This window comes from Protobothrops mucrosquamatus, unplaced genomic scaffold, assembly GCF_001527695.2.
Source record: "Protobothrops mucrosquamatus isolate PMUCROS unplaced genomic scaffold, P.Mucros_1.0 scaffold877, whole genome shotgun sequence".
In the NCBI taxonomy this organism is placed as follows: Eukaryota; Metazoa; Chordata; class Lepidosauria; order Squamata; family Viperidae; genus Protobothrops; species Protobothrops mucrosquamatus.
Genome location: NW_015387131.1, coordinates 29,708 through 43,406, shown reverse-complemented (window position 1 = coordinate 43,406; position 13,699 = coordinate 29,708). Strand labels below are relative to the sequence as shown.

General features: G+C 34.8%; 1 protein-coding gene across 1 annotated transcript in view; it reads right to left on the bottom strand.

The window, feature by feature from the left end:
• Window positions 1–3,493: 3,493 nt before the first annotated feature.
• LOC107290362 (transcription initiation factor TFIID subunit 4B) overlaps window positions 3,494–13,699 on the bottom strand; it is a gene marked incomplete at its 5' end in the record, with an annotated part of 32,344 nt that continues 22,138 nt past the window's right edge. Inside the window, one exon of the mRNA XM_015819239.1 lies at window positions 3,494–3,655. Coding sequence (XP_015674725.1) covers window positions 3,523–3,655 — 133 coding nt within the window. The remainder of the gene's footprint in view (window positions 3,656–13,699) is intronic.

The following is a 13,699-nucleotide window of genomic DNA, read 5'->3' as shown; positions in this document are numbered from 1 at the left end:
GAGTTAGGGTGCAGAGAGCCAATGCCTCATCAATCTTCAAACGCTTCGCCCTCGTTAAGACTGGATTACCAGCAGGAAGGGGCGTGACAAGTTTTGCATACTTGGTCTCAAGAGCAGGCAGACAAAGGAAACCCATTGGTGGAGTCTCCGTCTCCGTACTGAGAAAAGGCGTTCAGGTAAGACCAACGCCCCTTCTCTTAATCCCTCACTCCTATCTCACCCGGCAGTAGCCATTTACTTACCTGCTAGGAAAGAGGAAAGGAAGAAAGGAGGACAAGGAAGAAGGAACTCTTGCATATTCTTCCCAAGACATGCTGCTCTCCCACCATCCCTAACCTATGTCCTCCCCCATATACCTTCCCCAACTCCCAAGGCTTCTCTTGCACACACCCGGGTGCACACACACTTCCTGACCAGTGCCATCCCCTATGCACCTTTCCTGACCCACACCACCTCCCAGGCACCAGTCCTGACCCAAGTGGAACCTCTTATGCACTCCCAAGCACACTCACGCACCCTTTCTGACTTGTGCCACCCCATGTATGCTTTACCCCCACAACCTGCACATATCCAACCCCCTCACCCTTCTTAACCCATGCTATCCCCCACATGCACCCTACACAATCCACATGGCACTTCTCCATATCCACATGCATCCTTCCTGGCCCACATTCCCTCGCAAACCCACACAGCATCTCTTACACATCCCTATACATTTGTTGACCTGCATCTCTGTACATCCAATCCCTCCCTGCCTCCCTCACACAGCAGTTTCTTGTTGGCATCCTCACTTTCTCTCTGCAAACTTTCCACAAGCAACAATAAATGGGGAAACTGGTAGGAATTCAAGTGAGAGAGGGAAGAAAGGAAGAGAAAGGAAAAAAAGATGATTTCCCACAAGGAAAGTCAATGAGGAAGCCAGCAGAAAGTCGGAAGTCGCTTCAGCTCCCACTGCTCTTTTGGTCACCTGCAGTCATTCTGTATCTGTTTAGATAAGGAAATATCTCGAAACGATGACCCCATGGGGCACAGGTTGTCTAGATAGCCTTTAAGCTAGGGTTGAAACTTGGCTCTTGACCTAAACTGCTGTAATAGGCTGGCTCAATTAGCCTGTAAAGGCCAGAGAGTGGTTCTGTGATCTGGACAGCTGAACTCATTTAACTTAGCTAATTTCTCTATTAGACTATCCTTGTCTATCCTAAGCTCTTGTTCCCTCAGTAGCATAGTGATGACTAGCTAGGGTTCCATTTCCTACTTGAGAGAAGACGGGCACAAAATAAGAAAAGTTCTGCTTGCTCAGCATCACTCATTACTTCACCATTATATCTTTACAACAAATCTTCAATCTCTTTGGCTTTCCTTTTTGCTCTAACAAAAGCAAAGAACTTTCTTCGATGTTTTCCATTTTCCTTGCAAACCTCAGCTCATTCTGAGTTGTAGCCTTTCTGACAGAGTCCTTTAGTTTCTGAAAACTACCATACTGTACCTTCTCCTTTGCTTATGTTCCCCTTCTTGTATTTTCTGCATAAAAAAAATGTATGTCTTCTAGGGCTAATTTTAAAGGTCAGAACAGGAGCCACAGGCATCTCGAAGCTCATGGGGGGAGGGGACAACTGCATGAAACTGTCTTTTTCCTCTTCCTAGAATAAGGTTTGGGGAATTTTCTTATTTTTATGGTAAGATGATACAATCAGGTCAGCTTCCACCTAAATGTAATTCAGCTGAGAATGTGGAAGTATTGAAGTAACAGGTATAAATTTTAGAAAGCTAAGCTTGTCTGGGTCTGGAAAAGGGAGAATTTGAGAACCAAATGTGTGGCACCAATGTTTATTCAATTGGGGAAGGGGGCTAATTTAATGCTTTGACTTATCCTGACTTGATCTGTGAGGAGAGCAAATATATGCTTAAATTGCATGTAGCTGTCTCAGATATTTGCCCTAAAAGACAAAAAGGCTACATTTAAGGTACAAAATGATGTTCAGTTATGCCACAATTCTAAGTGTTGCTGAGAATATTAGCTGTAATGTCCCAGTTGTTAGGATATCATGACTAGATTGTTCTATGAAGTGATGCCATTTTTAGAATTTTGATGTAGAAGTTACTCTTAGAATTAATAAAATATTTACTTTAATAGAATATGTAAAATAAATCTGAAACATTTGTCACATAGGCTAAATACACAAAACAGGAAAAATATGCTGCATTTTAAATAAAAAGTTAAGCATTTACTATACAAAACGTATTTGCCTTGAACCATCATCAAAGTGCTATTCTTTCTTATCCAAGAGTGCCCACTTTATAAATATGCACAAAGTCACAAACAATTTACTTCATTGGTTTAACTACCTCAGTTCACCATTTTTCGAATAAGGAAACTATTACTTGATTAGAAACTCAATATAACTTCAGTAGTACTTCTTATCAAGTGTTTCCCCCATCCATGTATTATCCATTTTGTAATATGTAGAGAAACTATATAGATTACTCTTATTTAAAATAAAGATTTCAATTTCAAAGGCATCCAGTTGCTCTTTCCCACAGGTTCCATTATATACATCCATGTCATATATGGTATTGTTTCATGTCCACAATAAAGTAATGTTCATAGGCAAGTGCAAAAGATGATAGCAGGTTGATCTCTATCATCATAATCATGTTCTTGATCTATTCAGGAGGGATTAATATTTAGATTCAACATTATGGCACTCTGGAGAATTTTGTGCTGTTCTACAAATGCCCTAACAAAATTTTTCTTCTGCTGCTGTTTGTCAGGTTTTAGAATTTTTGAAGTCACCAGTGCAAGATAAAGTGAGCAGATCCCTGATAATCAGTATATATATTCTCTTCATTCCCATAATAAAAGAGATGAAATCACTTCATAGTCTAAAGAAAGCAATGGGGCATCTTGAATTGTGTAGGTCACTTTAAAAACACGCACATAAATGTATATGCAAATGAAGTTATCTTCTGCTGAAAATGGATGGGCCACTGTCCTATGAACCATTCTACAAAATTACTTTGACTTTTCAAGTATTGCTTTCTCCAACTCTTACAACTGTAGTTTGCTTGCAGATCTGTCTGGTAGGACTGGTAACACAAAGAATGCCAGTAGGGATTCTTTTTTCCCCATCTTTCTTTCAAGGCAGGAAATTATAGCCTGCATACTTTTTGGTTGGCTCCCAGGTGGTTTCTCTAGGACACATAGAAAGGCTGAATCCTGCAGGCTATGCACTAGCAAACTGCTAGTTTGTCATTAAATACATTCATCACGTCATTCTTCACTAACTGCAATGTTAGAAGGCACACGCTTCATGGAATAATATTGCGGATTTATATACCAATACAGTGTCTTGCATGGAACTTAACAGGCACCCGAAGCCTTTTCTCTTCCACATGTCCAGGCAGCATGCCTACATTCAACAATGACCTTACAATTTCTTGTAATATATGACTTCAGGATAGTGCAAACAAATTGTTCTTTGGCAATGTATGATAAGCTGAAATGCAGAATTAGATTAGCCACTATTTCAGAAGAGCTTGATATAAGATCAGAGAATGCTTTGTTTCTTTCTCTTGTTCCAGACAAAAGATCAAGTCCCTGAGACAAATTCGGGTTATTCTTGGCCAAAGGTATGGTTTTGCAAGACCAGATGATCTGTTGAATCCCTGGAATGGGAGAAAAAGTTAGAAGAAAAGCATTTAAGATGTATAAGTAGGCTTTGCTGAGCCCAAATAGGCTTTTGCTAAGTTTGATACATTAGAATCACCACATTTATATTGCTTTTAAAATTAATAACAAAAAAGAGCAACACACAAAAAAATGATAGTGATATTCAAATAAAAAAATGCATAAAAAATGCTATAACAAAAAAAAATGGAAAAATGTGACAACCCCCCCAAAACAAATAATAAAAGTAACATGTCTTTTATAATAAGTTACAAATCTATATATATATTAGACTAATGAATATTCAAGATGTATACAGTGTATTTCTGATACAGTTATACACTTTCTCACCTATAGTATTCATTGTAAAAGACTCTCGTATTTCATTATACTTGTCCATACATCTGTAGGCAATCTGCCCAATGATGGCTAATGCAATCAGATCTTCAATCAATGGGTTGAAAGATGCCACCTAAGCATCACTACCTAACATTTGTTCTCTACAGTATCTCTTGATACCTGTTCCCACTATGACCCTCTTCCTTATTCACACAACCTATGGAATTTTTCTGCTAAAGCAGCTTGTTGCCTCTATTAATACCCATATCATACCAGTACACAGTGATTAAAAAGGAAGAACATGCTTGCCATCAGAAAAGATGCTTTACCAAATTTATTACTTGTATTTGCAAAGGACGTCAAGTTAAGCCACTATCTGGATTTGGCGTGCTCAGAATTACAGCAAATAAAACAGGCAACAGTTTGAGGAAAGCGTCTGACTTTGAATCCTTGCAGCTTCTTTTTCCTCCAAAGCTGGTCAATACTTGCATTACTGCTTCAGTTATAGCTGAGTTATATACTTCAATGTATTTGGAATCCATTGAATGTAACAATTATACTTAAAGCTAATGACAGTCTAAACATCTGTTTCTGAAATATATTCAGAAAAGACATCTAGAAAGTTGCTCATTGGAAACAATAAAGAAGAAAGTTTATTTATTCATTATAAGGCCATCATACTCACAAATCATGACTTCATAGTTTATTAATTTTACAAAAAAAAACCAATAAAATAAAAAAGTAACAAAACAAATAATAATTACCATAAACACATAGCCAAAACTGGGTATAATATTCTCACAACACAGTCAACTCATTTAACAACCTGGTTAGAATGCCCACTTCTCAAATAATTGCCTATCTTTACTTTCACCATTTCCCTCTCCCTTCATCAGCAGATGCCTATTGTCTTTTCCTAGAAATATAAAACTTGTTTAGTAAATTATTGTCCTTTCAAAGGCCATCAGAATCTTTGTTAGATTGCTTGCGAAGGATTTGTCACTACTTTACAGTGAAAAAATAGTGATCAGTTCAGTTGACTTCAAATGAATATGGTAAACACAGTGAGCCTTGACTTTAGCATATTCTACGAAGGTAGAATACATTATTCTACGAAGTTGTATTCTATGAAGTATCCCATGAGATTCTGATAGAGAAGATAGTAGAATTATGATACTTTTGGTATGAGTTAAATGCTAAAGCTGGCTGAGCAATCATACATGCTAATATCCATTAACTATTCCACATTAAGCCGGAAGGAAGTATTGTCCAGAAGGATCATGACCAGGTAGAACATTGGCAGAAATCAGCAAAATATATTTCAGAAAATACAAATGCAAAGTTCTACCTTTGGGTAAGAAAAATCAAATATATGACTACAAGACGTGAGAGACCATATCAAACAACAATACATACAAAAAGGTACTGGGTGTTTTGGTCAATCATGTGTTAAATATAAGCCCACAGAATTATGTGGTTGCAAAAAAGGGCAATCTTTAGGTTGCATTGACATATGTAGAACATCATGCTCAAGAGAAATCTTAATTCCTTTTATTTTTTTTCTGCATTGGTCAGACTGCATCTAGATAATTGTGTCTAGTTCTGGGCACCACATTTTACAAAATACAGTAATAACAAAGTGTAGGAAAGGGTTCAGAGGAAAGCAATCAACAATGATTCTGAAATGAAAACATTATAAGAAATATATGGAAATTGAGTCTGAAGAAGCTACTTGGATAAGCAGTAACATTTTGAACCAACAAGAAGTTCAGTTGCCATAACTCAATTCCAGACAACTCTACTTGGATGACTGAGAATCTTCATTGACATATTTATAAGGAATAATTGGGGGAGTTCAGTATCTTTGGGCTGGAAAAAACTGTGGAGAGAGACACAACAGCAGTAAACAGAGGCTGCATGGTTAGAGATCTCAGGACTACTGTAGTAGTAGATTTCTGCATAGAACTTGGGGTAAAGCAGATCTCCAAGGCATTCTGTATTCTCTGTTTATGCCCACTGTACAGCAGTGATGCCTATCCTTAAAATGTCACTATTTTTTTTTAAAAAATTACTAACTCAGTTCTCAACAATTATATGTTTATGTAAAATTGATTAAATATTAGGAAACAATTCCTAACAATGGGACCTGTTTTACAGTGGGGTCAACTACCAAAGTTGATGGCTCGCTTTCATTGAATGTGTTCTGGTAAAGCAGTGTCTCCGAACCTTTTCTATACCCCGCATCCCCGGAACAATTCTGATATATTCTTGCACCTCTTACAAAAGTTCATATACACTATAATTTTGAAAACCCAAGTTTTCGCACTCCCTGGAATATCGTCTCGCAACCACAGGGGGTGCGAGCACCCCTGGTTGGGAATCTATGGACAGCTATCTGTTTGAGGTATTTGTTTGGATTTCTGCAGTGAGTAGAGAGTTGAACTCAATGCCTAAGTGGCCCCTTCCAATTCTTGGATTTGAATTCTTTTCACAGTATCATACTGATGATCTGGAGATGATTTACAAATGTCTATATTTCAATAATCTATTAATAGTTGCTAGTTCTCCACTTCTGCCCTGGGTAGGTCACTTCACCATGGCTCTTATCCCTGTTCTAGAAAAATCTGAGTTGGTCAGCTTATTCTTTTTTTTAAGTATGTAATGGACACAATATTAATTTTCACATAGTCTGTACCCCATATCAAAAGTAAACATAGCACTTTTAACATTATATTGCAAATTGCTTCAAGGAAAAATGTTTTGGATAGGAAGTGGAGTAAGAAAACATTTTTAACTGAGACATTTTAATAATATGGAACTTAAATTAACTTCAACCTCTGCTTAGAAGCATGGCTGAAACAATTTAAGTCCAAGCACTTTGAAGTTTGATAAGTGATGTAAAAAGCATGCAGCAATTTAAGTAAAATATAAAAGTGGTATAAAAAGTGTATTGTCAGCAATTTAATTAAGCCACTCTGAATAGTTGATATAATCTACTTTTGGGGAAAGTGTATTTTCCCTGCTAATATCAGGAAACACAACTGACTGATTTAATCCAAAATAATAAAAAATACCCTTGGTTGAAACTTCCCATTTCTTCAGGAATTTGGAATAGTCATGGAAGGGAGATTAGTGCCATTAGTGAGGGATGCTCCTCCTAGTATGATACAATAGAGTCAGACCTCAACAAAAACAATATTTCAAAGAAAAATAGGGTAAGGAAAAAGAGAAAGAGAAACATATTTCTCAATCCTCCAAGGGATGTCCTTCTGAACCTAGGAGGAAATAGAAAGATTTACTTCGCTCTGAAGATCTCTTCTTGAGCAGGGGTCCTCAACTTTGGCAACTTTAAGAGTTGTGGACTTCAACTCCCAGAATTCCTCAGCCAGTCTTAAAGTTGCCAAAGTTGAAGACCCCTGTTCTTGAGCATTCATACAGAAATTCACCCATTTTATTGTGAACAATGGTATATAAGAACTACAATTCCAGGAAGAAATCTCTTTCTTGGGAATAATTTTTCAAATAACTGCAGTCCTTGAAATATTTTGCCAGGTCTTCCCAATCTGGGGCTGCCAGATGGTATAGAATCCTATTCCTGTTATCTTCAACAAACTAAATAGGGGTTGTAATCAAACACATCCTGACGGTAGCATGTTGAACACGACTTATTTGATTAAAATTGGCACACTGTATCTTTATTGTCACAGGATTTTATTACTATTGCTATAACAAATAACTATTTGCTCCTATTTTTTGTCATATTTTTTGGGTTAAAACTTTTATAGGTCAGATTTAAAAAAATTACCAAGTTCGGTGGACCTTCAATATAGATACACATGCATAAGGTATAGATCAAATTTTGAATATAAAGCACTACAATTTGTTGAATTAAAAATTCCATGGATTCAAGCAACATAAACAAATAAAAGATTAAATAAATTGAAGACTTATGACATGCAGTCATCTTTTTCAACATTGCATAGATACCAAATAAGGTGACGGGGGGGAGGGAATGCTGTATAGATATTGTCATGATTCACTCCCATATTGAGATGTACATTTGGCAACTATGCATAACATCATTCAGTTATGGCTTTAGAATGTTCAGGATGATTTTCTGAATTTTACCCCTGGAGATGTTCAGGTTTTTCAAGAAGTGCAAGGATTCTTCGCAAATTCAAAAGAAGCCAATTAGAGGGAGAAGCTAACGATTTCCATATATGCTTTAAAAAGCTTTCCACTTAATGGTGATTTGACCAAACCATGTGATATTTGGAAGGGAACACGAAAAGTCTATGCTCTTCCACCTTGTTGCTTCTTTCAGTTCTTGAAGTTTTGAATAGAGGTATTGGGCAAAATGACAAGATAATGGGCCTTTAAAATGAGAGCTTTGACTGATGATTTAGTTTTGATTTGACCTTCTGAAAGGGATTGAATTTTCAATGAAAAAAACTGATTTTGGTGCACTAGCAGGTTTAAGATCAATAAACAGAAAACAAAGATATTGGTAAAAAAATATAACTACACAGGATCAAGACACTGATGAAGAAATTGGTTTTAAAATTGAGAAAAAGGTAAATATTTGGTTTTATTATGTCTAACAAATTATATGTTTTTTCAAAATAATTATATTGAGGTATGGAATGAACAAGAAAGATACTGTGAGACGGAGAAGATTGCCACTATCACTGCTGAGAAGAATTTATGTGATTAAAATGAATGTTTTATCTAGAATACTGTTTTTATGTACACATTTTTATTGAAAATGGAAATAGAATGAACAGGTATGATAAAATGGGCAAAAAAGTTTGGATATAATAGAAAATTGGACCAATGAGAGAATATGTGAAAGAAATAGTTGCAATTTACATTGACTTAAAATCCTTAAATCTTAAAGAGAACTTTTATAAAATGATATATCACTGATATGACATCAGATAAACTGTCAAAAGATGTACTAAGGGAATTTCAATTATTTGTTGGCAATGTAATCAAACCGAGGGCACATTTTTAATCTTTCATGGACATTGGGATCAAGTACATATTCTGATCCAAAATATTTAAAAATGAATATACAATTGAAACCATAGGCTTTTCTTTAAGGTTTAATGGAAAAATGAATGGAAACATCTTAATCTTAATGTGGGCAAATATTAATCTTAGGCTAAGAGTTTGATGTATTTTTTAAATTCTTATCTGTACTAAAGAAAGTCAAAAGTAATTCCTTTTCTCTTTTTCCTATTTTTTTCTTTTTGTACCTCTGTTTTTTCTTTCTTGATCTTTTTTTTTCTTTCTTTTTGATCTTTCTTTGTCTATCTTTTAATTTTGTTTTTGAAAATCCATAAAATTATAAAAAATACAATGCTTGCCACTGAAGGTTTTTAAGATCAGTGGCACATTCTCAATGCCCCACAAAGCATATGGAACTTTGTATATCCCAGGATAACCCAGGTATTATACAAGCACCACTTTTATGTTCTTTTGACTCCTTGAATTTTTTCTGTCCCCTTGTAGGCAGAACACAGAAAACTCCATTTGGGGGCCATTTGTGCCTCACTGACTCTGGCAACATCATCAACCACACCCCCTGAAGCTTTTAGATGCAAAAGAAAGAACCAAAGCAGGGCAATCATGGGTGGCAAAACTACTGAGGGTCCCTGCACAGCCTGTGTGGTTTTTAAGATCTTCTCTATCATCTGTGGGACTGCCATAAGAGCTCCTAAGGGCAATCAAATGAGGACCATGAGAACGCCAGGCTGGTATCAACCAAAGAGGTGGTCATTTGCAACACTGCAATTAAGCAGCTTCATATTTATCTTTGAAATTTAACTTATATTTGGAAGACTGACCGTACAGTACCACATTTCTATTTTTGAAAATGCCAAGTACAAATACTCAGTAAAATTCATATTTGTATTTTACATCAATACGTAGCAATGTTTGTAAGCCACAAAAACCCACAAATGGAAGCTTTAAAGCTTGCTTCTAGTGGGGGTGATGTTTAATTTCATAAAAATCTCCTGATGATAACTTGAGTAGGGTAGAAATTGGTATCATTTAATAGTCTTCTCTTTCCTCTCACAGATATTTTTTTCCTGAAAGTAGTCTATTCATCAAAGTCATAAGCAAATTGCACACTCTCTCAGAGAACCCGGTGTTTTGGTCTATACTAGTGTTTCTCAACCTTGACAATTTTAAGGCATGTGGACTTCAACTCCCAGAATTCCACAGCCAGCATTGCTGGCTGTGGAATTCTGGGAGTTGAAGTCCACATGCCTTAAAATTGTCAAGGTTGAGAAACACTGGTCTATACCTTCGTCCTTTCCCTCAAATCCTCATGATTGCCACTTCCATACTCTTCTTCAAAACACCGGGAGAAATCAAAATTTCAAAAATGTTATCTGGATAAATACATAACAAATAATTCATTTATTATCTTATATTATTTAGTACACGAGTCTCCTTACACAATATACATTTTCTACTATATTGATATTAGCACCTACAAAAGAGTAAGGTTCCAGTAGGGGATTTTGAATTTTTTTTATCTCTTTCTTAGTTTTTATAAATTATTTATCTTTGCATTTATAAATTCTAATAAAATTATTATAAAAAAAGAAAATGGCTTCTCATGGTTTCAGTTTGAGTGCATACAACTTTATAACAATAATCTATAGTGACTACATTATAGCTACATCATTAAACTTTGTAAGAAACTATTTTCTTTATAGTGTTGCTTGAATATCTAATAAAGGAGTGTGAATTTTAAAATAATAACATTTACGGGGACAAATCATGCTACAATCTGAAAAGTATTTAAATACTGAACTACATTAAACAATTTAGGAATAAATGTGTATATTAAGATCTTTTATCTTCAGTCAAGTTGGAACTGAGTTAAACTGTCAGATTTAGAAAAAAAACCTGGTATTAATATTCAGCTATACAACATTCTGCCCCATTTCCTCTTTGACATTTCTACAAATTGGTTCAAGTATAACCAGCAGAATGTTTTACATATTGAGACAAATTACTGCAAATATGGTGACAGTTTATTCTCTACTATGCCTAAGATTCATATATGCTTGTCACTTTCTGTGGCTACATCAGATCTTTAATCTATACCTGGAGGTAACAAATACTGTACAAAATATGTCATGTTGCCTTAATAGACAATTATTAAACTGAAGCATTTTGACTTTTTGCCAGATCATTTAAGCACTATAATCAAAATTATCAGTATCTTGACCTTGCAGATGCCATCAACATTTATGTTATCAATATGTTTAGCCCAAAGCTACAATACAATTAGTCATTTAAATTGCAAAGATCTTTTACACAAAATAATTAAGCTCCATTTCTGAATAGCAGGAATATTCTGCCAGTGAGTTACATATCTCAAACCTATGAATTGTAGTCTGGAATAGCTCTATTTACTATACCGCCACGGTTTTTATGTCAACAAATGTAGCCTAAACCAAAAACAAAATTTAGCACCTTCTGAATTCCTTTCCTCCATAAAAACTACATTAGTTCTTTCAATTACATTCAACTATTATATTTGTTATTTTCTAGAAATTTTAATGAAAAGCATCTCAATTAGATATGAATTATGAGTATGAGGCTCAAGCTTCATCTAACACAAAGGGAAAATTCATAGTTACATTATTGAAATGATTCACATGTTAACATTCTCCTTGCTTCCCAGAGAAACAGATTTTCTGCAACAGTAAATCTGTGCATTCTTTCAGAATAATGAGATTAAAACTGAGTAGATTACAGGCTTTATAGATCTACTTTTGTTTTTAGTTTTTTTTATAAGACCAGGTTTCCTACCAAGGTCATACAAAACAATTATCAAAATGAAAGAACTCATATTTTTTTTTAAAAAATAGTTAATTAATTTATTATACCAACTTCATTAATATTATAAATAACTCAAGGTGACAAACATACCTAATGTTCCTTCCTTGTCCTATTTTCCCTACAACAATAACCCTATGAGGTGAGTTGGACTATCATGTGAGTTATTACAGATCAGGGATTTAAATAATTAATTATTTATTATAATTATAACAATAATATACGGTAATTAATAATTCAATGGTAAACTGGCACAAAAGCAAGTAGGCTTATTTTACAGATAAAAAACAAAAACAAACTGGAATAGGGAAAAGCAATTAATAGAAGGTCAACTGAGACTTTTTAACCTGAAATTTTGTAAACTGCTAGAAATGAAATATCTTATGCAAGATCAACAAATACATCTGCCAGTAGATGCTAATCTATTTTTCCCTCCTCTACTATATATAAAAAAATCGGGGCCACAAAAAAGAAAAACTTCTTTCTAGTCCCTCATGCTGACATATTTTCATCTGGACAACCAATGTAATTTGGCAGAATGTTGCAGTATTATCATCCTTCAATGATGGACTCCTGATCAAGGCTGCACTTATAGGTTTGACAGCTATTGGAGGCTCAAATGAGATCATTGAATATGAAATGCCAATAACCACCCTGGTGTTTTATGATTTTCCATGAACTGCACTATTAATGGAAACCAATGCTAAAGTCTAAATTTCATTACTTTTGAAAAATAAAAATAAATGACAGGATAAACTACTTTTAAAAGGGCAAGGTATTGTGCATTATAATCATTTTCAGAAATACAGGAAATACGATCATTACGCTAGTCTGCAAATATGCAGTTTCCGGCATAACAGGAAGAAAGACAAAAGGGGAGATTAAAGGATGTAAAATTGAGGTTGCCTCCTGAAAACTTGAGAAGCCTCAAAAAATCGAGGGAGGATTGCACTGGTTTTGGCAATACAAAATTTACATCCACATTATGAAGCAATTACCAACTTTCCTATATATATACAGAGCTTTGGCTAATCAAATGTACTTATTTGTTAAATTTATTTGCTGCATATCTTGCCATGGGGCTACTGAAGGCAGTTTACAATAATGGAAAGTAAGAAAAATGAAAAAAGTGTAAAGAGAAGTAAAATAACAGAACAATAAACAAACAACAACAAAGGAAAACAATGATAATAATACATCAATATGATAAGCAAAAAGATGGATGGGAGAGAGCATGAGGGCAGAAAATGCAGTTTGCCATCAATCTAGCAGTTACCTCCACAATGGAATTTCCCCATCTGATTCCCAGGTCAACTGAAAATAAATAATGAAATGCATGCAAGCATGCATGCATACATACTGTATATATATATACATATCCATGAAATACGTAGATGAATTTTTTAACATATGCTGTGTTAAGTGATAAATATCATCTATTAGATGTAATTCAATAGCAATATTTACAGTATATTTGTTTAGACTAGCAGTGTTTTCAGCTTTCAAGACATCAGAGATACTAGAATAACTGTTTAAATCCTTTAAAACTAAAAAGCCTACTATTCCTTTATATATATATTTGTTATCAATAAATCAAGTTGAGATCCAGATGCTAAGAAATGAGTGGAATACAAAATTAGAGGTTCCTATATTTCCCAGACAATAGAAGAGTGTCTTAACCTCTATAGCAAGAGTGTCAATGGACCTTAAACTATGACTTTTATAACAAAAATAACACTTAAAATTAATTGCACAACTTAACATTTGTATAGGAAAAGACATTTGTTGGAGATGTAATAAGGATAATGCTTCTTTAAAACTCAAGTTTTA